Source organism: Gadus chalcogrammus, chromosome 4 (assembly GCF_026213295.1).
Source record: "Gadus chalcogrammus isolate NIFS_2021 chromosome 4, NIFS_Gcha_1.0, whole genome shotgun sequence".
Lineage (NCBI taxonomy): Eukaryota > Metazoa > Chordata > Actinopteri > Gadiformes > Gadidae > Gadus > Gadus chalcogrammus.
This window is the reverse complement of record NC_079415.1, coordinates 32,445,550-32,468,626: the sequence shown is the minus strand read 5'-3', so window position 1 is coordinate 32,468,626 and position 23,077 is coordinate 32,445,550. Positions and strand designations below refer to the sequence as shown.

The following is a 23,077-nucleotide window of genomic DNA, read 5'->3' as shown; positions in this document are numbered from 1 at the left end:
GAGCGGAGAGAGAGAGAGAGAGAGAGAGAGAGAGAGAGAGAGAGAGAGAGAGAGAGAGAGAGAAAGAGAGAAAGAGAGAGAGAGAATGAAAGAGAGATACCAGAGAGAGAGACAAGAGAGAGAGAGACCATTGATAGAGAGAGAGAGACCAGAGAGAGAGACCAGAGAGAGAGAGAGAACAGAGAGAGAGACCAGAGAGAGAGAGAGACAAGAGAGAGAGAGACCAGTGATGGAGAGAGAGACCAGAGAGAGAGACCAGAGAGACAAGAGAGAGAGAGAACAGAGAGAGACCAGAGAGAGAGAGAGAGACAAGAGACAAGAGAGAGTGACAAGAGAGAGAGAGACAAGAGAGAGATACAAGAGAGAGAGAGAGACCAGAGAGAGATAGAGACAAGAGAGAGGGACCAGAGATAGAGAGAGCCCAGAGAGAGAGAGACCAGAGAGAGAGCGAGAAAGAGAGAGCAGAGAGAGAGGGACCAGAGAGGGACCAGAGAGAGAGAGAGAGAGTCGAGGTCCTCTCTCTCTCTCGAGTCCCACTCCAGAACCCAGATGAAAATCCACTTCCTCTGAAGCACTCCGGTAAAGAAAAAATCCCCAACAAATGTGTGTGTGTGTGTGTGTGTGTGTGTGTGTGTGTGTGTGTGTGTGTGTGTGTGTGTGTGTGTCTTTGCTTGGCGCCAAATGTTCCAGCTTAGCCCTGGTGCACCACTGCTGGTGATGGATTTAGCCCGGGCATCTGGACTAGCGGGGATAAACCCCATTCTCTCACACACACACACACACACACACACACACACACACACACACACACACACACACACACACACACAACTAGTGTGGAGGGACCTTAGAGAAAACAGTGGGACCGCCTCCTGTAGATAAGTCTAGAACACAGAGCGAGAGAGATATGGGGCGAGAAAGAGATGGTTATGGGTTCAGAAGTCTACTGGCTTAATGAGCTTGACCCCTGTGTGTGCATGTCATAGTGTGTGTCTGTGTCTGTGTGTATGTCTTTCTCTATTTATGTGTGTATGCATGTGTGCGTACGTCTGCATGGGTGTGTGTCTGCGCGTGCGTGTGTGTGGTGTAGCTTAATCCACTCAGCTCAACATGCCTGTCGTCCCATCGATACTTTCCGTAGCCATGTTTCCCTTGTGGAGAGTGTGTGTGTGTGATTGAGTGCGACACATTCGCTCGCGCGCGTGTGTGTGTGTGTGTGTGTGTGTGTGTGTGTGTGTGTGTGTGTGTGTGTGTGTGTGTGTTCCCACGTGGTTAAACCGCATTTTCAACGTTCAAACAAATTGTCCAGAACGTATTCTGTCGAGCCGTCACAACGAGCGGTATATTATCGTAGCTCTCTTCCTAAGTGTCAGAAGCTAACTAACTAAAGCTAAGTGTAAGCTAAAGCTAAGCGTCGCAAAGCCATGCTAATGACCAGATACCCGTGTCCATACCTACATGTATACTGTACAGGACCTTACCGTATAAATAGATACCTGTGCATCAGCTATGACTATGCTGGGCACGGATCTGATGCATGCTGGGAAACGCGGTTCTATTTCCGTGCGGCAGCTTCCTGGCTCCAGCTGGCCCCGGGATGGAGCCAGGTACCGCTGGGTGCTGCTGAGTTCCGAACCTCCTTGGAGAACCTGAGTCACCATGAGTCACTGAGGTGCTCGGCCGCACGTGCACGTGCGCCTTTGGATGCGCTTATGTGTGTGCATGCATGTACGTCTATTTGTATGCATGTGCATGAGTCTATGTACGTTCAATAGTGTGTGTAAGTCTCTGCGTGTGTGTGTCTGCGTGTGTGCTCTGCGTGTGTGCGTGTGTGTAAAAATGTAGAGCGATGTAGATTTGCGAGTGAGTAACTGTATCCATGTTTGTAATTTGTGTTTGTGACTATGTGTGCGTTTGTGTGTTCATATGTATCTAATTCTGTGAATGTATGTGTGCATATCTTTATTTATGTTCATATATCGACGCATAGATAAATAAATCTACACGACAGGAGGCCCCCGTCAGAAGAGGACCTGCCCCTGGTTATCTTGACTTCCTGTCCAGACAAGTGTGCCTTCTCCCCCCCCCCCCCCCCCCCCCCCCCAAGAAGTTCTGCTCAAACCTAATAGGACTGCTGATTCAGAGATTAGCTTCCCCCCTCATACAAACTTGATTTATGACTCCATTTTATGCATCAAGTTTCATTCACCTCAACAAAAGCACTCAATCCATGGCACACATTAAGCTTTAAATCATATTACGACAATGGAACCACTTATGCCCTCCTAATGTTGAAATATGAGTACAATAGTAGGTGTGCTGCAGTATCCCTCCACCGCGGAGGGAAAATAGTCCCTGGAAGAAGTCCTAAGACCGGGGCCACTTGTGGCTCAGGAGGTAGAACGGGTTGGCTGGTAAACGGAAGGTTGCTAGTTTGATCCCCGGCTCCTCCTAGCTGAGTGTCGAGGTATCCCTGAGCGAGACGCCTCACCCTGACTGCTCCCGACGAGCCGACGGTCGCCTTGCATGGCTGACACCGCCGTGGGTGTGTGAATGGGTGAATGTTAGGCAATATTGTAAAGCGCTTTGAGTGTCATTGGTTACTATACGCAATATAAATGCAGTCCATTTACCAGAGTTACCGTTTCACATTGTATTCATGATTAAATAACTTCCTCGGTCTTCGAGGCTGGACCCAGTGGGTTTTCCTGTGTCCTCAATGTTGGTCAGGTACACACCGTGGATTACATTCACAAGCATCTGGGACACAGGGATTGGCTCGGTAAACTCTTGTGTGATTGGACGACAGAGCACAGGTTATGTCTACCTATAACCTTCATCATCTGGTGAAGGTCGGATTAACCTGAAAAAATCAGGCACGTTGAGGACGTCACAAAGGTATTGAGAGCAAATTGAAAAAAATGGGAAGAACACTACCGTTCAGAAGTTTGGGGTCCCTTGAAATGTCCTTAGTTTTTTTTAAGAAAAGCACAGGAATTTTTCAATGAGGATAACATTAAATTAATCAGAATTACAGTCTAGACATTGTTAATATGGCAAATGACTATTCTAGCAGATTTTTAATGGAATATCTACATAGGTGCACAGAGACCCCCTTCAGCAACCAACACTCCTGTGTACTAATGGTACATTGTTAAGCTCATCGTGTTAAAGGGCTAATTGATGATTAGAAAACACTTAATTATGTTAGCACAGCTGAAAACTTTAAATAAAAGTTTGAGTTTTCATGGAAAAAATGAAATTTTTTGTGTGACCCCAATCTTTTGAACGCTGGTTTATACAGTATATGAACATTCACCTTCTTTATTCTACGTGTTGATGTGTGCTGTAATATCAACAGATATCAAACTCCTGCAAAGTTGTGCGTGACTACGAACAACACCAGACAATCTCTGTCGAGCTTCCGATATTTTGGATGAATTGAGGGATAGCGTTCTTCCGATCTATAAACAAAAACACTCAAAACAGAGATCAACAACTAGTCTTTACGAATGTATAATTAGGGGGAGGGGTCAAAAGCAATTGGCCGTAGCACTAGAGATTACAACAGACAGATCCACACCACCAATCAAATCCTCTTAGGGAATTATTCATATTACTAAACACGGTTTTGATATCATGGAAACTGAACACTGGGCAGAGGTGGAAAAGCCCATCTATCAATGTGGAAGAGGACATGAGTGTGTTAGATAGTCTCCAAGTTTGTGGAGCAAAGAAGCGATTTATATCACCTGGAATGTGTTTCTCTAGGGATGGATTTCCATACTGGGAAGTTAACATAAAATATTTTGGGAAAAGAAAATAATGGAAATGTTGTCGACTAACTTTAATCTCTTTGAATATATATATCAGTTATTGATAAGGGGTAATCGTAGCTGTGGCTAATAGCGCTTGTTGATAAAGGCAAAGCATATAGACAGACGATTTGACTGACCGATCACTGCAAAGTTGTGAATTTGGTCAAATCAAATTGTCATGCCCAATCAGAAAAAATTTGATTTTCAGATTGTTTAGTTATACGTGTCAGATAAGGGGCAGGCCTAAAGTTTGAGTCTGATATGAAACCAATGTAATCGTAAAACTATTTTGCAGGAACCACACCACTTTTAATATCAATAGAAATCGTATCTTTCAAGTCAAAGTCACCCTTTGTCATCGAAAAAAAATAAAAAGTAATCACGACCAGTGCTCGCTATAAAAGTATATTATTAATATTAATATTACCCCCCTGATGAAATCCTCTCTCAAATGTGACCTACATCATCCCTCTGAGACACACACACAAACCAACCCTATAAAGTTGCGTAAGAGTCCCTAAAAAAAAAGAATTACAATTGACATTGTCCACAATAAAAACCTGCAAAAGGATGCCCACCAAGACGCAAGCGCACACTCACACAGTGAAGGCCCAGCAGTGCAACACAATCTCACCTAACCCCGCGCACAACAACGACAAATATATGCACACATAAACCGACGACACAGAAACACGCGTAAAAATACAAAATACAAACATTGACAGCGATACACACACACAGATGTGCAGTGTGTTCGTCAACGCGCGCACACGCACACAAACACACACACACACACACACACACAGATGTACACGTACACACACACACGCACACACAAACACGGCAAAAAAGTGAAAACACATACATTCACCAGCGCATTCAGAACAATAATAGCGATAATAAACATGTCATAAACGATATTAATAAAGGTTTGTGCGTTACCTCATGGCTCAGTGGACCATCCTCCTCCAGCTCCGTGCAGATGCAGAGGACTGACTGATCCTTAATCCCTCCCCTCCCACCACCCCTGGCTACCCACACACACACACACACACACACCCTCCCCCGCCCGCCTTCCCCCAACCGGCCAACCCGGGACGGCCTTCGTATCCACGCCAACAAAGGCCCCGCCCCCTCCCAGACAGATGCACCGTGGCATCGTAGCGGCGGAGGTCAGCTGGACGGGGGGGGGGGGGGGGGGAGGTGAATCAACCGGCGGTGATGTGGATGTTTCAGGTCCTAGATGTATCAACATATTACAGGTACATTCCCGCCCTCCCCCCTCCCGCCCCCCCCCCCCCCCCTGCACCAACGCCTGAGACGCTTCCGGCAAATACCCAACTGACGGGACACATGGTGACCTCTGTTTAGCTCGTGGGATGACCCCCGAACACAACCTTTGACCCCCTGAAGACACCCAAACCAACACACGTTCACATTTCACCGAAAAACCTCAACACCCACCGTGTGCGCATCTATACTAGTACGCGTGTGCGCGCGCCAAAAAAAACTTACTCGCCATCCCCGAGGAACGCCGTCTCGTGCCACACGCCGACGTCCGGAGCGGCAGGGGGAGGGAGGGGGGACCACGGCCTCCTGGCGGCGGCGGCGGGGAGGGGGGGGGGCGACAGCTCCAGAGAGCAGAGGTCCCAGGAGTTGCCGAAGGTGGTGGAGAAGGTCATCATGCTGACGTTGTGCTCCGAGACGGAGCCGGAGGACGAGGCCAGGTCGGTGCTCAGGGTGGTCAGCGAGCCCGACGACGCAGAGGAGAAGCTGGCCTCCTCGGCCGCCCGCAGGCCGTCCAGTAGATCCATGACGCAGTGGAGGCAGTACATGGGACGGGGGGAACCGGGGAACCGAGGAACCGGAGTGAGATCGGACAGGGACGGAGTCGAGGGGGAGACGATGGTCTAGGGGGGGGGCTTTGGTTTTGACGATGGGAGGGGAAAAAGATTGACTAGGGAGGAGCGATAGCAGAACATCTGGGGGGAGCAGAGAGGGGATGGAGGCAAGGGGAAGATGAAAGCAGGAGAGAGGTGGAGGGGGAGGTGGTTAAGGTAATGGTGGGGTCGGGTTTTGACGATGGAGGGGGAAAAAGGGAGGAGTGATATTGAAAGCGGGTGCGCATTTCCAGAGGATGCTGTTGAGAACCGAAGACGAGGTAGTTGTCTGTTGTCATCGGTGGGTGGGACGTTTCTCTGACGGACACTTGCTTCCAGCCAATCCTGTGGTATCTCCTCCACCAGGAGAGGTGGAGGTGGAGAAGGAGGAGGAGGTTTGAGGTCTGGGTTGGGTGGGGTTTTGACCATGGAGGGAAAAGGGAGGCGCGATGATGATTTGAACCATCATGGGTGGGACCTTTCTCTGATTTACATTCTGTCCTGTGCTACCTCCCTTCCATTAAACTCAAACACAACTGCAGCAAGGTCAACGTGAGCGGAACCAGAACATGGCCCTTGAAGGAACAGAATAATAGAGGAGACAGTGGACATTATTCCAATACTGATGAGGTGCCATGACATTCAGGTCATTTCGTATTTTTACGTACAAATTTGATACTTTTTTTCGTAGGCTACTTGTCCTTACCATTAAAAAGAAAAGACAGAAAATTTGAAAAGAATAGAGGAAAAAACATGACATGCAGGTCCTTTCATCATTCTTTTTTTCTTCTTATATATTATTTTACTTTTAAATATTGACTTGTCTACTTCTTTTGTCCAAAAATGTTTTCTTACTTAGGCTCTTATAAAAAAAAATGCTGAGAGAACACACGACCAAAAAAGGGTTAGAAAAACCAATAACAAAATAAAAAACACATCAACGGTGATAAGTGCACGAGGACGGAAAATCACGTGAAGGGCGAGTGAGACACCACTTAGCCTACCTGGTGGTGATGGCTCCCTTGCATTACCACCCCGCTTGCTCTCCAGACAATCGAATCACGGGGGGGAAGATGATAGGTGGGAGACCACCAGGCGAAGGGGGAGATGGGATTGGGGGGGGTAAAATCGATGTCAAAACACGTGGAAGCTCTCGAGCGGAGCGGTTTCTGCGGCTAAGCGATAGCCGCCACCGGCTTGAGGGAGACGTCTCGGGTTTCGGCCATGAGGAGTTTATTACGGGGTAATCCGATCCGATTTAAACGCAGCTAGCACCCACCGCTGAAACCCCCTTTAAAAAGGACCGGTTAGCGCTAGCTAGGTTAGCTTAGCGTCCCGGCAGGCTGGCATGCTAAGAGCACACTTAAAAGCGTGTTAAGGGTTTGAAATGTGGTCAGCCGGAGAGGAAGGTGCTTAGGGTAGATCACGTTTCGTTTTTTGCGTTATTGATTGCTGCACTTGAAGTAAGCATTTAAAATTATATAAAAAGGTGGGGCTTTTGATTGGCTTTGAAGTCCTGGAGGTCTGAGTCATTGATTGGATCAAGCCATGACGAATACAAATCTTATAGAAAAGAGGAAAAATACTTTTGAATCGACATGTGTATTTCGTAAATCGAACCCGAAGAAATATACTGTAGAATTTAGAACCCGCGGAACTCCACATAATGACGTTGATGGTGGTAATGAGCGAGAAAATGTTCAAGTGTTTCATTATCTTTACCAGTAACTGGCAATGGTTTTAAACAGTTGAAAAGTAGGGCAACCTGCGAAATCATATGTCAGATACATAACCAATATAAAAGTATAAACACCATAAAGACAAAACAGCTTGGTTAAGAGGCATCTCTTTATTCACATTTTCAATGTTATTACGAACAAATAACTATCTTCCTTAGAACGTAAGGGTGAAAACTCAACATCAAGTTCCTTCCAAAATCATGTTTTCATTCAGACCAAAGTAAAAAAAGACGGCCTTTGTTACATAAATCGGCATGTTGGTAATAGTTCAGTCGAGGAAAGCTACTTCGCCAAGTACATCTAGATGTGAACCTTAATATTCTTTCTGTTCTACAACAAACAAAGACAGACACATTTTATCCTTCAGTAAAAAAAAACTAAGTCCATACAAGTCTAAATGTGGTAGGACAACATTGGCGGGAATGTGAACCCCAAACCCGAGAAGAGGCCAATAAACAGTTGTGTGTGAAAGACAGACATTGCCTTTGGGGGGGAGAGAGCGAGAGGCATGTCTTTGGGTCCAGAGAGGGGGAGACATTGCCTTTGGGGGGAGAGAGGGAGAAACATTGCCTTTGGAGGGAGAGAGATTGAAAGAGAGACATTGCTATTGGGGTGATAGAGCGAGAGACAGGCCTTAGGAGAGCGAGAGCATAAAAAGAGTGAGTGATAGACATTGCCTTTAGGAGAGCAAAGAGAGCCAACGAACAAGAGACACCGTCCTTGGAGAGAGAGATAGCAGGAAGCGCGTAGGGACACATCCCAGCAAGGCGCAGTGCAACGTACCCCTTGTGTCCTCGCAGAAGGAAAAACACCAAACTGCAGACGACAGAGCCACAGCCTTGCAGCCTGTCGCGGCCCACTACTGCACAGAACAACCGCGTTACAGCGGCTCCGGGTCAGTGCACTGGGGCACTTTCAAGGGAGCGTAAAAAATGTATGTAAAAAAAAAAAATTGTTCAAGGGAGCGTAAAAAAGAGACATGTATATACAAGAGCATGGATAAAAAAAAAACTCGTTTTGGGGGAAACTTCTCCACAAGCTGGCTGTATCAAGGGGCTTTGAAGTAAATTGGGACCCTCTTAGAAATAAGGGCGATCCCCAAATTGAGGGGGGGAGGTACCCCGGGAAACCTATCCATCGCCATCTCAGCAGTATTTCAACTGGAGGTGTCGGAGAAACGGTGCAAAGGATTGAGTGGAATCGTTTGAAGGCTTACGTTTGTGGGGCTTTTCATAGACGTCGCACTCTCAAAGTCAGCACAACAAACAAAAAAAGAGAAACCCGAAGAAATAAAGAATACATGCCACGTGATCAAACAGTCAACTGTCGAACCCCTACGGTCACTGGAGGACGTTTATACATCTCTCTCTATATCCCATTACTGCTGACCTGGAGGTGAGAATAGAAGCAGAGTTAGCATAGAGGCAGTGCAGGCCAGACGTGAAGGAGAGGAGAGGTCATCAGAGGAGGCAGAGACGTGGGGCAAGGTAGTGCTGATCCAGCCCGCCGAGCAGTAGAGAATCACAGAGGAGCCTAGCATAGCCTAGGTTATCATAGCATAGCGCGGCGTGGCCCGAGCATAGTCCATCACAGACAGTTGTAGCGTAGCCTAGCGTCATCCCACATAGCGCAGCACAGCGTAGCCTAGTTCCGCGTAGCGTAGCCGAGCGGAGTCCTGCATTTTGCGTAGAACAGAAGAGCACAGTTCAGAACAGAGTAGCTTAGCCTAGCGTAGCGTAGCACAGACTCCAGAGAAACGACCGTTTGCACCACGAAAGCACAAGTAGATTCTCCCCTCCTCCGTCACTCCAGTCTGGACCAATCTCCCAGCTTGTGGGGGGGGGGGGGGTGGTGATGGAGGAGGGGGTACATTCACCCCAGGACCCCTCAGTAGACGGTCCTGGGCTGCTTCATGCTGTAGTGGGCCTCGGACGCCGACACGTAGGCCGACTCCGGGAAGAAGTCCTCGTGAAACTCGGCCAGGAACCTGGGGGGGGGGGGGGGGGGGAGAGAGAGAGAGAGAGAGGGAGGGGTCAGGGAGGGAGGAGAGGAGGAACAGGAAATAGGAGAGGGTAGAGGAGAGGATAGTGAGGGGCGGGATCATGGAGGGGCGGGGCGGGAACAGGAAACGGGAGGGGAAGAGGAAAGAGACAGGATCATGGAGGGGAGTAGAGGAACAGGAAACAGGAGGGGAAGAGGAGAGGATCGAGAGGGGCGGGATCATGGAGGGGAGGGGAGGGAACAGGAAACGGGAGGGGAAGAGGAAAGAGGCGGGATCATGGAGGGGAGGAGAGGAACAGGAAACGGGAGTTGGAGAGAGAGAGGCGGGATCATGGAGGAAGGAGAGGAACAGAAAACGGGAGGGGCAGAGGGGAGAGAGGCGGGATCACGGAGGGGCGGGAACAGGAAACGGGAGGGGAAGAGGAGGGGAGAGGCGGGATCACGGAGGGGCGGGAACAGGAAACGGGAGGGGAAGAGGAGGGGAGAGGAAAGAGAGGGTGGATCATGGAGGGTCGGGAGGAACAGGAGACGGTAGGGAAAGAGGAGGGGAGAGAGAGAGAGTGGGAAGGACAGAGATAGACAGGAGGAAGAGGTGAGAGAGAGATAGAGGGAGTGGGGCGAGGGATGATGGACAGGAAGTGAGAGAACAAGAGGAGGAAGTGGGAAGAAAGCGAAAGAGGAGAGATTAAGCAAGAATGGGGGAGGGGGGCGTGTGGAGATACAGAGGAAGTGGTCCAGAATGATAGAAAGAGAGAGCAGCAGAGAGAGGGAAGGAGGGAGGGAGGGATTAGGACAAGCGGTATCAAAAGGTCAGAGTCTCTCCCTCTCTCTAAATAACACCGCCTCACAGCCCCTCTGGATTCCTGGCGACACAATGCTGAGCGCCTCAGCCTTCTGGTTTCCCTTTCTGCTGATCGATGGATCACAGCCCACAAATCGCGGACCCCTCGCCCCCAGCGTGCGTAGATGGGTGCGGGAGTAAAGCCCACCCGACTGCCTTCCGCACCGATCAGTCAGAGTAAGGGAGAGAGAGAGAGAGAGCAAGAGAGAGAGCAGCCTAGCTAGCACGAGTGAGTGAGAGACAGAGATAGAGACCTAGCGAGAGAGAGAGAGAGCGAACAGGAGATAGATAAATAAATATATATGCATATATCCTTCCCCCCCCCCCCCGTGCCCCCCCCGTCCCCACCCTTTCCATCTAATCAGTAGCGGTGAAAACTAATCCGGAATCTTCTTAGTATCCGCTGCTCGGCCAAATCCTCTAAATCTTGCCATCTCATCCGAGCTCTCCCTGCCGGCCCCCCCCTGATCCCGGGGCCAAACTAATTATCCTCATCAGCGGGACGAATTAAGAGCGCTCTCGACGGGGGCCCCCACGACGCGCGAGGCCGAAGGCAATCCCGATTGTCGCTGTCGTCGCCGTGGGTTTACGGATCGGGTGTTTTCGCCGCACTTCGGACGGAACCGCGTTGCGCGTTTTTCGGACAATTCCGATCAAATATCCCATAAAAAAATAAAAACGTTTCGGAAAATTAACATCGTGGCCGTTGGGGTCATTAACGACAACCGATCCGGTATTGACCACGAGGACGTTCGTTTTTATTTTTTTGATAGTTGGTCAGACCCCGATCCATATGTGGTGTAGTGTCAATTTGCGGGCCTGAGCTTTGCCTAATCCATATTGATTGCGCGGACATATGGATTTGTACGGTTCGCATGCGCTGGGGCAGAAATCTATCCAGACACACAGGACCCAAAGCATGTGTGCTCTTAATCTCTCATCATTCTCGCAGGGAAGGGGCGAGCGACAGCATCAGAGAGCGAGAGAGAGAGAGAGAGAGAGATCAACTCTGTTCAATTCCCAGAATGCAATGCACCTCGGTCTCAATCAGTTGATGCCGGCTCACAATCCGCCGCCGGTGTTGATCTCGGGAACGCAGAAAATACATTTAAATCCCTCCCACACCCCCAGGTTTACACCTGCAGTCCGACAACTCCTACACGCATCCCGTCGTCGCACAGCGAGCCTTGTATCACGAGCTGATCAGCGACGCAGCGCAGCGTCACTGCCAACACAGAACCGAGGGAGAGCAGTTGTAGCACTGCAGGAGTTACTTCCTCCTGTCTGCAGGCGTTGTGGGGTCGTAACCCACTCGAGACGGGGCCATGGTCGAGAGCACGGACTTGGTTTGAGATGGAGACCGTATCCATGGCAGTGGTTTTAAAACTCAGTGTGTGAACAAGGCGTTTCACAACTGCGACACGTTTTTTTTTTGTGTAATCAATGATAAACATGATTATAAATCCTGTCCTCAATTTAAAATGTGTGGTCGTATAGTATATGAATACATGGATGGGGAAAGACTTGATAAAATGCATTGTCTGCTTCTCTGCAATGCTGAATTCCCCCCAAATCGAATAAATAACTAAATAACAATGTCAACCTCTTTGGTGACCTTAAGTCCATCAATATAGGAGAACCAAGCCCCTTGACCGGGCCTGTAGAGAGTGCCTTCATGTTCTGATCATCATGGGCCTGCAGCGCTGCTGGCTCCCCTGTAACTCCCCTTCAACCCACCTTCAATTAGTGCTCGATTGGACAGGTGTGTCCAATTAACGCTTAATCGCCGGGTCGACCAATCAGAGGCTTATGCAAGCAATTAAGCCTGCGTTTAACCTATAGCGGGAGTCTTCCAATGCGAGCCAAGTGGTATTGGGTTTGGGTTCCTCTTTGACAACTGGTCCACAAGGATATCAAGTTAACGGGAGCGTCCCCACAGTGCCCCACGGTGGTGGGAGGGGGTATGTCCCGTGTTTGATTAAAGAACACAAGTGGAAGATAAATCCCTTCTGGTTGGGCCCTCGGTTAAACTGAAGATGGCTGGAGGAAGGGAGGGAGGAGGAGGGGGGGGGGGGGGGGGGGGGGGGGGATTTAAAGATTAGACTTCCATGCTTGTGTAACGCCCACTCCCCCTGCCCTCCCCACCCTCCCCTCCCATATCTCATGGGGGAGGGATTCACTCTCTCCTACTATCAGATTTGTCTTCCTCAAGTCTCTTTCAGCTTTTGTTTCGTCCGCTCAATGACCAACGCTGTATTCTTGTACATCATTCTTGTACAGTTAAATCCGCAGTCAATTCATTCCTGCTTGTTTACGACGCAAAAAAAAGAAAGATCAGGCCAGATAATGAACTCTGGGACACATTCAGATAAACAACTGGCCTTCATCGCTGAACAGGCCCGCGATGCATTATTAGCCCCGTTGATATACAATCCCCACAAACGCTTGGGCCAGCAGGATATATGCCCCCCCCCCCCCCCCCCCTCACCTCTTTATTGAACACTGCCATTTATCAAACACTGAAGCAGCTCAGCTTCCTCCATAAATCAGATTTCACTAGAACTATGCTAGAGAAATGAACCACTTGCAGGACAATGTGCAACTACAACTGCTAATCATATGTTATTTAATTAAATGACGTCAATTGACAAAAGGTGCATACTTTCTTCGAAAAGACAAATAGAATTAATTTATATTTGCGCCTTTTTCTGAGTGTCTGACAACATGCATTGAAAAACCGATCATTCTACCGCCAAGCAACATATTTCCCCACGACGGCAAAATTGTTTCCAAGAAACACAGGCTAGCACTTAAGTAGTAGTACACAGAGATTTGCAGCGTTTTTTTTTTTTATACCGGCTTTGAGCCAATAAGAATCTGAAGGACTTAAAGTCTGTTCGTCGTTTCATAAAAAGAAAACACACTCACCACTTGAGAAGGAAAGAGAAGGTGCGCCTGTTGGGGTTAAAGCGCTAACCAGATTTTTTTGCGCGATATGAAAAGAAAGTGTACTGAGTGAGTATCAAGTGGTGCTTGATATCGATCCAGTGGGAAACCGAGCAGAGGCCCTACTGGGAAACCCTTACCATGGAGTCGATTAGCAAAACCTTTTATCCGGAAAGACTGAGGTGAGCTCGGACGCACATCAAACGGCAGGTAGGCCTCAGCCGTCTTGCTCAAGGATGCCAACAGGTAGGCTGACAATATTGGGGATGGATCTGAATCCATAACCTGACCGGTGACAAAAGGGGGGGGGGGGGGGGGGGGATCTGAACCCATAACCTAATGGCTGACCTCATGGGATGGATCCATCTGAACCCATAACCTAATGGCTGACAACATAGGGGGGAATCTGAACCCATAACCCAACAGCTGACGACCTGGGGGGATGGGATCTGAACCCATAACCTTACATCTGACAACATTGGGGGAATGTGAACCCATAACCCAACAGCTGACCACATGTGGGGATGGGATTTGAACCCATAACCTTAGGTCTGACGTCATGGGCGGTGAGGGGGGGGGATCTGAACCCATAACCTAGCTAATAACGAAATTGAGGGAGGGGTGGGGGGATCTCAACCCATACCCTTATGGCTGGCAGTTGGACACCCCTTGCCATCACTATCCTGAGAGCGAGTGAGAGAATGTGGCATTTATGGATCCGAACCCAGAACCGTCAGTCTACGGAGTGGAACACCCGTATCCAATGCATTATCATTCACCCAGTGTCCTGATTGTCGGGCGATTGCGTCATTGCAGCGAAAGCAGAGAAAAAAATTGTTTTAATTTTTTTTTATCCAGATGGTGCGCGGAGGGGGTGTCTCGGAACCTCTACCCCCGTCTCACGGTCTGAACAAGCAATCCCCGGCAACATTCATTTAACTTATTTTATGTCTTGTCCGGCGGGCTTGGATAACTCTTCCAATCCTTGTTTAATGAAGCACTTGGCCGCATACCCTTGGAGGTGAAGCACACATTAAACTGCGGTTCACCTCAGTTCAAATCTTAAACTTTTCCCTCTTGTCAATGTAATCTCGGCGGATACATTACTGGCGGCGTCCTACAGAGGGCGCTATAGTGTGTTAGCCGATGGTCCATTAGAGTAAACTATGTAGCATTCTGCTCGAAAACGTTCATACAATAGCGGATACAGATGGGCCGGTAAAATCGTAACCTTGACGTTACAAACACAATGTAAAAACCACAAAGATCGAAATCTGAAAAAAGTTTTTACAGAAATCGCAACATCTAAAGATTCACAATACAGATCTTATCAGCCCTCAAAAATCGGTGTAATATCATACCACAATAAATACATAAAAAAATATACAAACATACTCGTTTCTTTGAATTGAGTGATAAATATTTTTGATAAAATATAATAAAGTGTCCCTTTAAGAGCTCAAATCCCAAAAGCCATCCAAACTTCGAACAAGTTCTGTGTTGCTGACTGCACATCTATTTCAAATGCAGCAGGTGCTTAATTGAAGAAGAAAAAAACACCCGTGCTTCCCTATGCATGAGCGGCCAGCCCCTCGCCCTAACTCATACTAATCGCCTTTCTATACGTCTCCCCCCCCCCCCCCCCCCTCTCCCTGGGGTCTGTGGCGGTGCTTTGACTTAAATGTACATCCAAAAAGACATCAGCGTCTACATCGGCCTCATCACCTCCGTCATGGCCCTTAAGTCGTCGTCGTTGTCGTGAGGGAGGTGTGTGGGGGCGTGTTACCTGAGGAACAGCTCCAGGTGTTTGATGAGGGCACGGAGGTTCCTCTCGGGGATGTGCATCTGGCCCAGGATGTCAGGGAGCTTCACTGCAGCGGGAGAGGAGGGACGGGTTCATGGGAGGACGCGCACTTTCAAACAGCGGTGTGTGTTTAGCAATTATCTTCAAATCGGGTGTTGCGTGAAGATTTTCTTTGAAAGGGGCCGGGAGAGATGGAGGGAGGGAGGGAGGGAGGGAGGGAGGGAGGGAGGGAGACGGACAGACAGACGCACGGACGGACAGAGAGACACAGACAGACCGAGACAGACAGACAGACAGACAGACAGAGGGAAAGACAGACAGACAGATAGACAGACACTGAGAGACAGAGACAGACAGACAGACAGACAGAGACAGAGAGACAGACAGACAGACAGACACAGAGACAGAGAGACAGACAGGCAGGCAGACAGACAGCTCACCAAAGAGCCGCAGAAGGTGCTGGGACCCGTACAGGTAGGAGGGAGGCGGGGGCTGGTCGCTCGTGGGGTAGTTGTCCGGGGTCAGCCTCCAGCTCAGCACCTGGTGCAGGAGAGGCAGAGGAACATGAGGAGCCGCACCGCACAGATTTCACCCCGCACCGAATCGGAATGGACGCTACGACTAGCCACCGTTTGTTCCAACCTTAACCAAAGAAGTGGCGACGGTCGTCGCCACTTCTTTGGTTAAGGTTGGAACAAAGGATGACTAGTCGTAGCGTCTATTCCGAGTTTCATTATTGTGTACTAATTCGCCGTTTCTATGCATCGCACGCATTGAGGGAATGTTGCTGACGCCGTTATCCGATGCAGGAGCAGTGAGGGTAAGGCGTCTCGCGAAGGGACACCTCGACGCTAGGAGGAGCAGGGGATCGAACTAGCAACCTTCCGGTAACCAGCCAAGCCGCGCTACCTCCTGAGCAAAATGCCCCCCCCCCCGCCCCCCCCAATCAAAGCACCTCACAACATCAGTGAAAAAGCACTTGAATTGCTAAAATAAAAGAAGACAATTTCAACACACCCCTATATTTTTGATTACAATCCAATGTACTCCGCGGTTGCTTGGTTACAATCCCTCACCTCGTTAAGCTCGTTATTCCGGCGGTTCTCCAGCCCGTAGAAGGGCCCGCCCCTCTCCCGGCTGGGCGTCAGGGGCAACGGGGAGGAGGAGCCGCTGTGGCCAGGGGTTCCTGTCAATCAGGGAACGGGAAGAGAGGGATGGCGGAGAAGGTTTAACATTACCGTTTTACGTCCGGTTCCCTTCACGCATCGATCTAGCCGTTTTGTTTGGGCTTAGTTAAGCAGCTCAGGATACCCACAAGAGCTTTAAAACAGTGAGTCAGCCTTTATTAAAGTGACTCTACAGTAATACAGTGAGGGTGCTGCCCTCTGCTGGGCTGTGGAGGTCATTACACCATGCTTCAGGTGTTTTACATGTTCTCGAAGTTGGTAGGGGTGAGGGCATCGTGCTGAAGGAAGTCATCAGGTCAGGCTGTGGACCTTGGAGATCGAACCAGGAAACTTTCGGCAGGGAGTCTCAAGTCCTTGCCACAATATACACCAATACAATACATGACGTGTCCAAGTTACATTTACATTCAGGGCCTTTAAGAGACGCTTTTATCCAAAGCAACCATTCATGCACATAAGCACACACTGACGGCGGAGTCAACCAAGCGAGAAGACAGCCAGCTCGTCGGGAGCAGTCAGATGAGGTGCCTCGCTCAGGGACACCTCGACACTCAGCTAGGAGGAGCCAGGGATCTAACTAGCAACCTTCTTTGTGCTTAGCGTTGCCTGTGATGAAGGCATCATCGGCATTTTCTTTCGACCGGTACGATTTCGAGACGCGGATGAGGTTGTAAACGGTTAGGTGTGTTTAAATAAGCGACGAGCTGAAGGGACTAGCTCACTTCGGTCCAGGTTGAAGAAGAACTTGGGCTGGGCCTGAGGTTCCACCAGGCGTCTCTTGGGCTGGGGCGACGCTGCCGTGCTGCCTCCGCCTGGATGAGGCCGAAGTAAAAGGAACACAGATCGGCGTTAAACACGTGTCCACGTCAGCACGACACAGAAGCACCGGCGGTAGCATAGAAGGATAAGCACGTTAGCGATAAATACAGCAGGAGGGTGACTTTAGCATGGAGTCGTAAAGAAAGAAGGATGGAGAAACTGAAGGGGCAAAACTTAATCTCCATCTCGTTAGGTTGTTTGGAATGTTTTTTTTGGCCCCACCAACTCGACCATATAAGGTCAAACTTCCTAACTCCTGTTTGCATGAGTCCGCATTCCAATCGAAAAAGCCATTCCCTTACACTTTAACACGGAAACACAAAATCACACACACACACCTAACCCTGCTAACAACACACACACACCTTCATTATCTTTTTTTTTGCACTCTTTCACATGCACACAAAGAAACTGCCAACAATACAGACACACACCACACACACCACACACACACACACACACACACACACACACACACACACACACACACACACACACACACACACACACACACACACACACACACACACACGGCAAACTACCCCGCCCACCTCCGCTGCTGGCCCCGCCGTCAGCGGACCGCTCCCCCGAGCCCGTTGCCGTGGCGACGGTGGTGGCGCTGGTGGTGTTGGCGCGGGTGGAGCGCCGCAGCGACTGGATGCTCTGCAGCGACTGGTGCGTCAGGCAGTCCATGTCGGCGTGGCGACGGCGTTTAGGCGTCGGCGTGGGGGCAACGACGACGACGACGGCGACGGCGACGGCGGTGACGGGGGCGGGGGTAGTGGGGGTGGGGGTGGGGGTAGTGGGCGGGGCCGCCGGGGTGGGGGCGGTGCCCGGGAGGGTGGGGGTGGTGGTCGTGGGCGTGACGGCGGAGACGTCGCTCAGGGCGGGCTGGCTGTCGGTGGACTGCGGGGTGGGGGGGTTGTGTCCCGGGGGGCTGGGGCTGCGGTCGCGCTGGACGCTGCGAGGGGGGGGGGGGGGAAAGGAGGAGATATGAAGACTGATGATAGAAGTCCAAAAGAACAGATGAAAAAACACTGTTTTTTTCCTGCCTATTATTCTTCATCATAATCTCTCCAATAGCTTTATGGAACATCAAAAAAATGCTTTGCAAAATGGATGACCAAATGTCCAAAAACACCAAAATAACAATAAAACCTGTGAGTGAAAACAAATCCCAACTGACGCAGAATCCATTCACAGCCAGTCTATAAAAACAAATAGATTCAAAAAGGTAAAACAGCTCTCAGTTTATGAAAAAGTGAAAGAAGATCAAGCAACAGAATTGTTATGATAAATGTATACCAATTTATTGAGGGACTTGTACATTGCATGGATTGCCTCCGTTTTGGAAACATAGGAGCGTTGGAATATGAACGGTATTAAAAGTGATTTGATAACTGTTTATTCCTTAAGCCTCGAATTATTTGTGATTATGGGAATACCTTCTATTGGACTACAACTCTCGAGTCATCTCAAAATGGCAGTGAAATCCCCCATGATGCATTGTGTCGAACACACCCTACATGCTAATTTACCAACCAAGCAGTCTGGGGGTACCTGAAGGCGTGGCGGCTGGCGCCCAGCGACGGCTCGCTGACGGGCAAGAAGATGCGGGACGAGCTGACCTTCTTGAACTGCGCCTGCTCGCACGGGTACAGCAGGATCATGGGCAGCGTGAAGTCGAAGGTGATCCTCAGGCCGTCCACCATCTCCTTACACAGGTCCTCGCTGAGGGGCACACAGAGACTTCGTCTTATTTAGTACACTCACCACGCTAGGGGCAAGGGCCAAGGGCCATGGGCAAAACAGGGGTCTAGATTCAGAAAGGCAGAATAGAGCGATGTAAAGCGAGAACAATTCACAGAGGGGTGTATCCACTTGCTCACCTACTGAATATCTCGTCAGGATAATCTCTGAAAGTATATGAATATACATCTCAAAGTCAGCTAATGAACGCCAATAGACTCCTACACACAACAGCACTTGGAAACATAAAATACTACTATCATTACATTAATTAACTTTTATTTTTCAAAATTAATAATAAACTACAATTATCGCATGCATTCAGGGGGCAACGAGAAGCAATCCCAGGGGGCCTGACTGGCCCCGCCCCCAAATTCACAGAAAATTTGGGGGCGGAGCCAAGCGCTCCCACCCAATTTAATGTGGTTCTTACTTCTTCTCGGGGGGCACGGCCCCGGGACTGAGGGCAGGCTGGCCGGCTGCCTGGCTGCGGCGGTAGCGCTCGTTGGCCAGGAAGGCCCGGTTGATGGCAAAGTGCTTGACGTACGACTCCAGGATGTGCACCACATTGGTCTGACACGGCACGATCACCAGCTGCGGGAGGGGGGGAGAAGAGAACCGACATAAAAATAGCATTTAGCATCATAAAGCGTCTTATAATGGCTTTCTTAGTTGGACACGGGCAATGGGTTAACCTATTGATTGTTAGAGCTTGGCACTTGTTTCTATGAACATCCTTACTGTACCGACAGCGAAATATTGTCGTTTCTCTATCTTCTGACAAATGTGCAGAAACAATATCCATGTGTTGTTATTAGCAAGCTAGCTAAGAACAACACATTGATATCCATGTTATTGTTGTTAGCTAAATGTTAATCGGTACTAAAAGATTGATCAAACCGCCACGGTTTGATCAAGAACCCACCACGAGGGGAGGCGTGTACGTACCCTCTTCCTCTTGTTGACGTAGAAGCAGTCGTCCTCCAGCTTCTTCTTCAGGACGTCGGGGATGGTGATGCTGACGTCCATCTGGACCGAGGCCTCGTCCTCACTCTCCTGCTTCACCTGCGGCTCCTCCTCTTCCACCCCCTGACGCCCAAACAAGGACATACGTTAGTAGTAGGACGAACACCAAAAAGGGTTTTAATTGAGACGATCAATAAAGTGTATAAATGAACATATGAAAGAATACTAAAGAAATAATGGAACTGAGAATAATGAATCTCAGTTATAGTCCTCCTGCCTCCTAAAAGATAGACTTATTGGTTCTCTGTTACAGCGTGGAGGAAATTAGTCAAAGTAATAGCTCATTTGCAAGTACCACAACTTTCTCTGTGTGTGTCTGTATGCATGCGTGTGTGTACAGTGTCCTTAGTGTGGAGTGCGTGCTTCACCATCTTGTTCAGGTCCTCGGAGAAGGTGGTGTCACCGCTGTTGGAGGAGTCCTGGTCTGTGTCGTCGTCGTCACTGCTTCCCGAAGACGAGATCAAACCTGCCACGTCGAGAGAGGGGTCTTCAAATCTTTGACATTGGTACCAGTATTCCAGCGCAAGAGCGCTTCAGCCAATATTGCAGCCTGTGTTTGCTTCATTGGAACCCCAAGGGGCCGGACAGGGACCCTTAGTGGCCCAAAGGATTGCGTTGAACCGTTTACGTACTACGAACACACGCGCTTGCTGTGTGCGGATTCAACACGCAATCGATAAAAAGGGTTGGAAAAAAAAAACTTGTCCCAAGTAGTCCCCGGGACCAGAAGCTGTCCCTTAATACTGTACATTTATACATGACCAAATGAACAAATGACACAAAAATAACAAAATCATGCGATGGGATTGGTTCATGCGTACATGTTACGTCCGGTGCGCCCTTACATGGGTCGTCGCTGTCTTCCTCTTTGGGGAGGGTCTTCAGAGAGGGTTTAACATCTGCCTGGCGACGCCCCTTCCCCCATCCCTTTCTCTTCCTGGAGAGGCGGACCGAAGCACACACACAGATACAGGCAGGCGCCGTCGATAAGGGGTGAAAGGTGATGACGATTCTAGGGGCCCACAGCCCAGGGGGGGCCCACAGAACAATTGCTCCCCCACAGAACAATTGCCCCCCCCGTCAACAATTGCTCCCCCCCCCGTCAACAATTGCTCCTTCCACCCCCCCCCCCCCCCCCCGTCAACAATTCAGCGCAGGGGGGCCCATCAGTTCCTCCTGTATAGGGGCCCAGGAATTGTAGCAACGGACCTGGATACAGGCCTTACCAAAAGCCCGATAGAGGAGGAAAACACATTATTGACGGTAAAATAGTGACATGGCTAACTTAGTTCAACATGCCAGCCCCCTGGTTTCTTCTAGAAACATTGTACACCTAAAACGTACGCACTTTTGTTCATCAAACATGTCACATTCGCAATGAGTTGAGAGAGAAAGATGCATATTAAACCAAACCGTTTTTAGCCTGGGCCTGTGAATGGGAAAATAACATTGCTGCTTCCCACATGCTTTCATAGCTCTTTACCGCCACCTAGTATCCTCTGAGCATAACAAGGTTGGTCTTACAGAATCAGAGGCAAAATAGTTGATATCGAATGATGTCTGTGTGGGAGAGCTGGAAAAAAATTGCAGACCTGAATTGTCAATCCCCACTTTCCCATGCTTGGTGTGCACTGAAGCTGGATGATCATCAATTGACCAATGCATTCGATCAACGACGTAAAACGTCTTAAAATCAGCCTATATGTCACTGTTACTCTTACTAATAGCTAGCCGTTACTAATTTCAGCCTTTTTACGATTTTTTTGATGATTTACAACTGAACGCGACCTATTGATGAAAATACATCTAGATAAGAAATGCACAACCAAATAATTACAGATCATTTGCACATTTTCCACATCTCATATAATATCTAGTTTTGGGTATTCATAACACAGTTCAAATTACACAGATAAAATACCAATCACAATCCATCAACGAGGAAAATAAATGCTTTGACCAACATAGCAAACCAACCGAATCTGCGACCACAGAAACAGAGTGCATCGAAGTGGGTACTCTGTTGTCCATCGCATGTCTGTCATTATCCAATACAGTTTATTATTAAAGATCAGAGAAGGACTTGAAGCGGCACTCACATGCGACCTGCCGCTTTACGAGCCAGTTTCAGTTGCAATGTTCGGGTTTCTTCGCAGTCCCCAAGGACATTATCTTCCTCAGTCCAACGATCCCAGCTGGAAGGGAACCCATCCACACACAAACACACAGATTAAGGCACGTACAACACGCACGCACAACATTATCAACGCACACACAATCAATGACATGACGGGTGCTTTCAATGAATTAGCAGGATATCGCCTTGGGTTTTTAGGTGGATTTCTATCTAGAAAGATAAGTTAAAAAAGAGATAAAGATAAAACTAACCTCAGCATTAGGGTATTGTGTCAATGAATAACCTTACTTCTAGTGGAATGTTGTATGAATTGATAGGATAGCATATCATTGCTTATGCATGCAGGAACAACGTCATATTGGTTTGACAGTAGGGTTAACTGGTTGCACCCGGTATAATAATGCCATCATCAGCAACAACAACGAGATACAGACAGAGCGACCAGTTTTTACCTGCTGTTCCAGCCGTTGAAATGAATCAGGTACTTTGGGACTCGCCTTCCATGTTGATCACTACTAGCAAGGACAACATCAAGGACCTGAAACCACACCAAGTACAAATGATGAACATCGAGAGAGATATTAACAATGGACTGTTGGAGAGGGAACACACACACACACACACACACACACACACACACACACACACACACACACACACACACACACACACACACACACACACACACACACACACACACACACACACACACACACAATAATTGCAGCCTTTCTGAAAAACTATGATATACATACTTATTCAAATACTTATTCAATCAATGCAACAGACATCTGCAGCAGAAACAATACATTAATCAATGTCTTGTTGTTAGCCAGCTGGCAAGCTAGCTAACTAACTATGGATATATAGTATGATAGTATAACCCTTGATAGTATGTGTTGTTGTTAGCTAGCTATCCAGACACACATGGAATGTGTGCATTAATAAATGCAACAGACAACCGCAATAATACATGTCTGTGTTGATTTAAGCAGGCTATCCAACTAGCGTGCAACAACATATGGATATTATGTGTTGTTAGCTAGCCACACACACACACACACACACACACACACACACACACACACACACACACACACACACACACACACACACACACACACACACAC

General features: G+C 48.7%; 2 protein-coding genes across 2 annotated transcripts in view; both read right to left on the bottom strand.

Moving 5' to 3' along the window:
• Window positions 1-5,632, bottom strand: part of LOC130381014 (FERM and PDZ domain-containing protein 4-like) — a 25,393-nt gene extending 19,761 nt beyond the window's left edge. The window contains exon 1 of the mRNA XM_056588435.1: window positions 5,334-5,632. Within this exon, the coding sequence (XP_056444410.1) occupies window positions 5,334-5,632 (299 nt within the window). The remainder of the gene's footprint in view (window positions 1-5,333) is intronic.
• A 1,519-nt stretch (window positions 5,633-7,151) lies between these two features.
• Window positions 7,152-23,077, bottom strand: part of LOC130381503 (male-specific lethal 3 homolog) — a 17,096-nt gene continuing 1,170 nt past the window's right edge. Inside the window, exons 2-15 of the mRNA XM_056589147.1 lie at window positions 22,400-22,485; window positions 21,910-22,005; window positions 20,656-20,747; window positions 20,179-20,276; window positions 19,733-19,873; window positions 19,218-19,378; window positions 18,596-18,766; window positions 17,892-17,996; window positions 17,587-17,768; window positions 16,939-17,028; window positions 16,106-16,215; window positions 15,470-15,569; window positions 15,012-15,096; window positions 7,152-9,424 (exon numbers count right to left, since the gene is read on the bottom strand). Coding sequence (XP_056445122.1) covers window positions 9,325-9,424; window positions 15,012-15,096; window positions 15,470-15,569; window positions 16,106-16,215; window positions 16,939-17,028; window positions 17,587-17,768; window positions 17,892-17,996; window positions 18,596-18,766; window positions 19,218-19,378; window positions 19,733-19,873; window positions 20,179-20,276; window positions 20,656-20,747; window positions 21,910-22,005; window positions 22,400-22,485 — 1,617 coding nt within the window. The 3' untranslated portion in view covers window positions 7,152-9,324. The remainder of the gene's footprint in view (window positions 9,425-15,011; window positions 15,097-15,469; window positions 15,570-16,105; window positions 16,216-16,938; window positions 17,029-17,586; window positions 17,769-17,891; window positions 17,997-18,595; window positions 18,767-19,217; window positions 19,379-19,732; window positions 19,874-20,178; window positions 20,277-20,655; window positions 20,748-21,909; window positions 22,006-22,399; window positions 22,486-23,077) is intronic.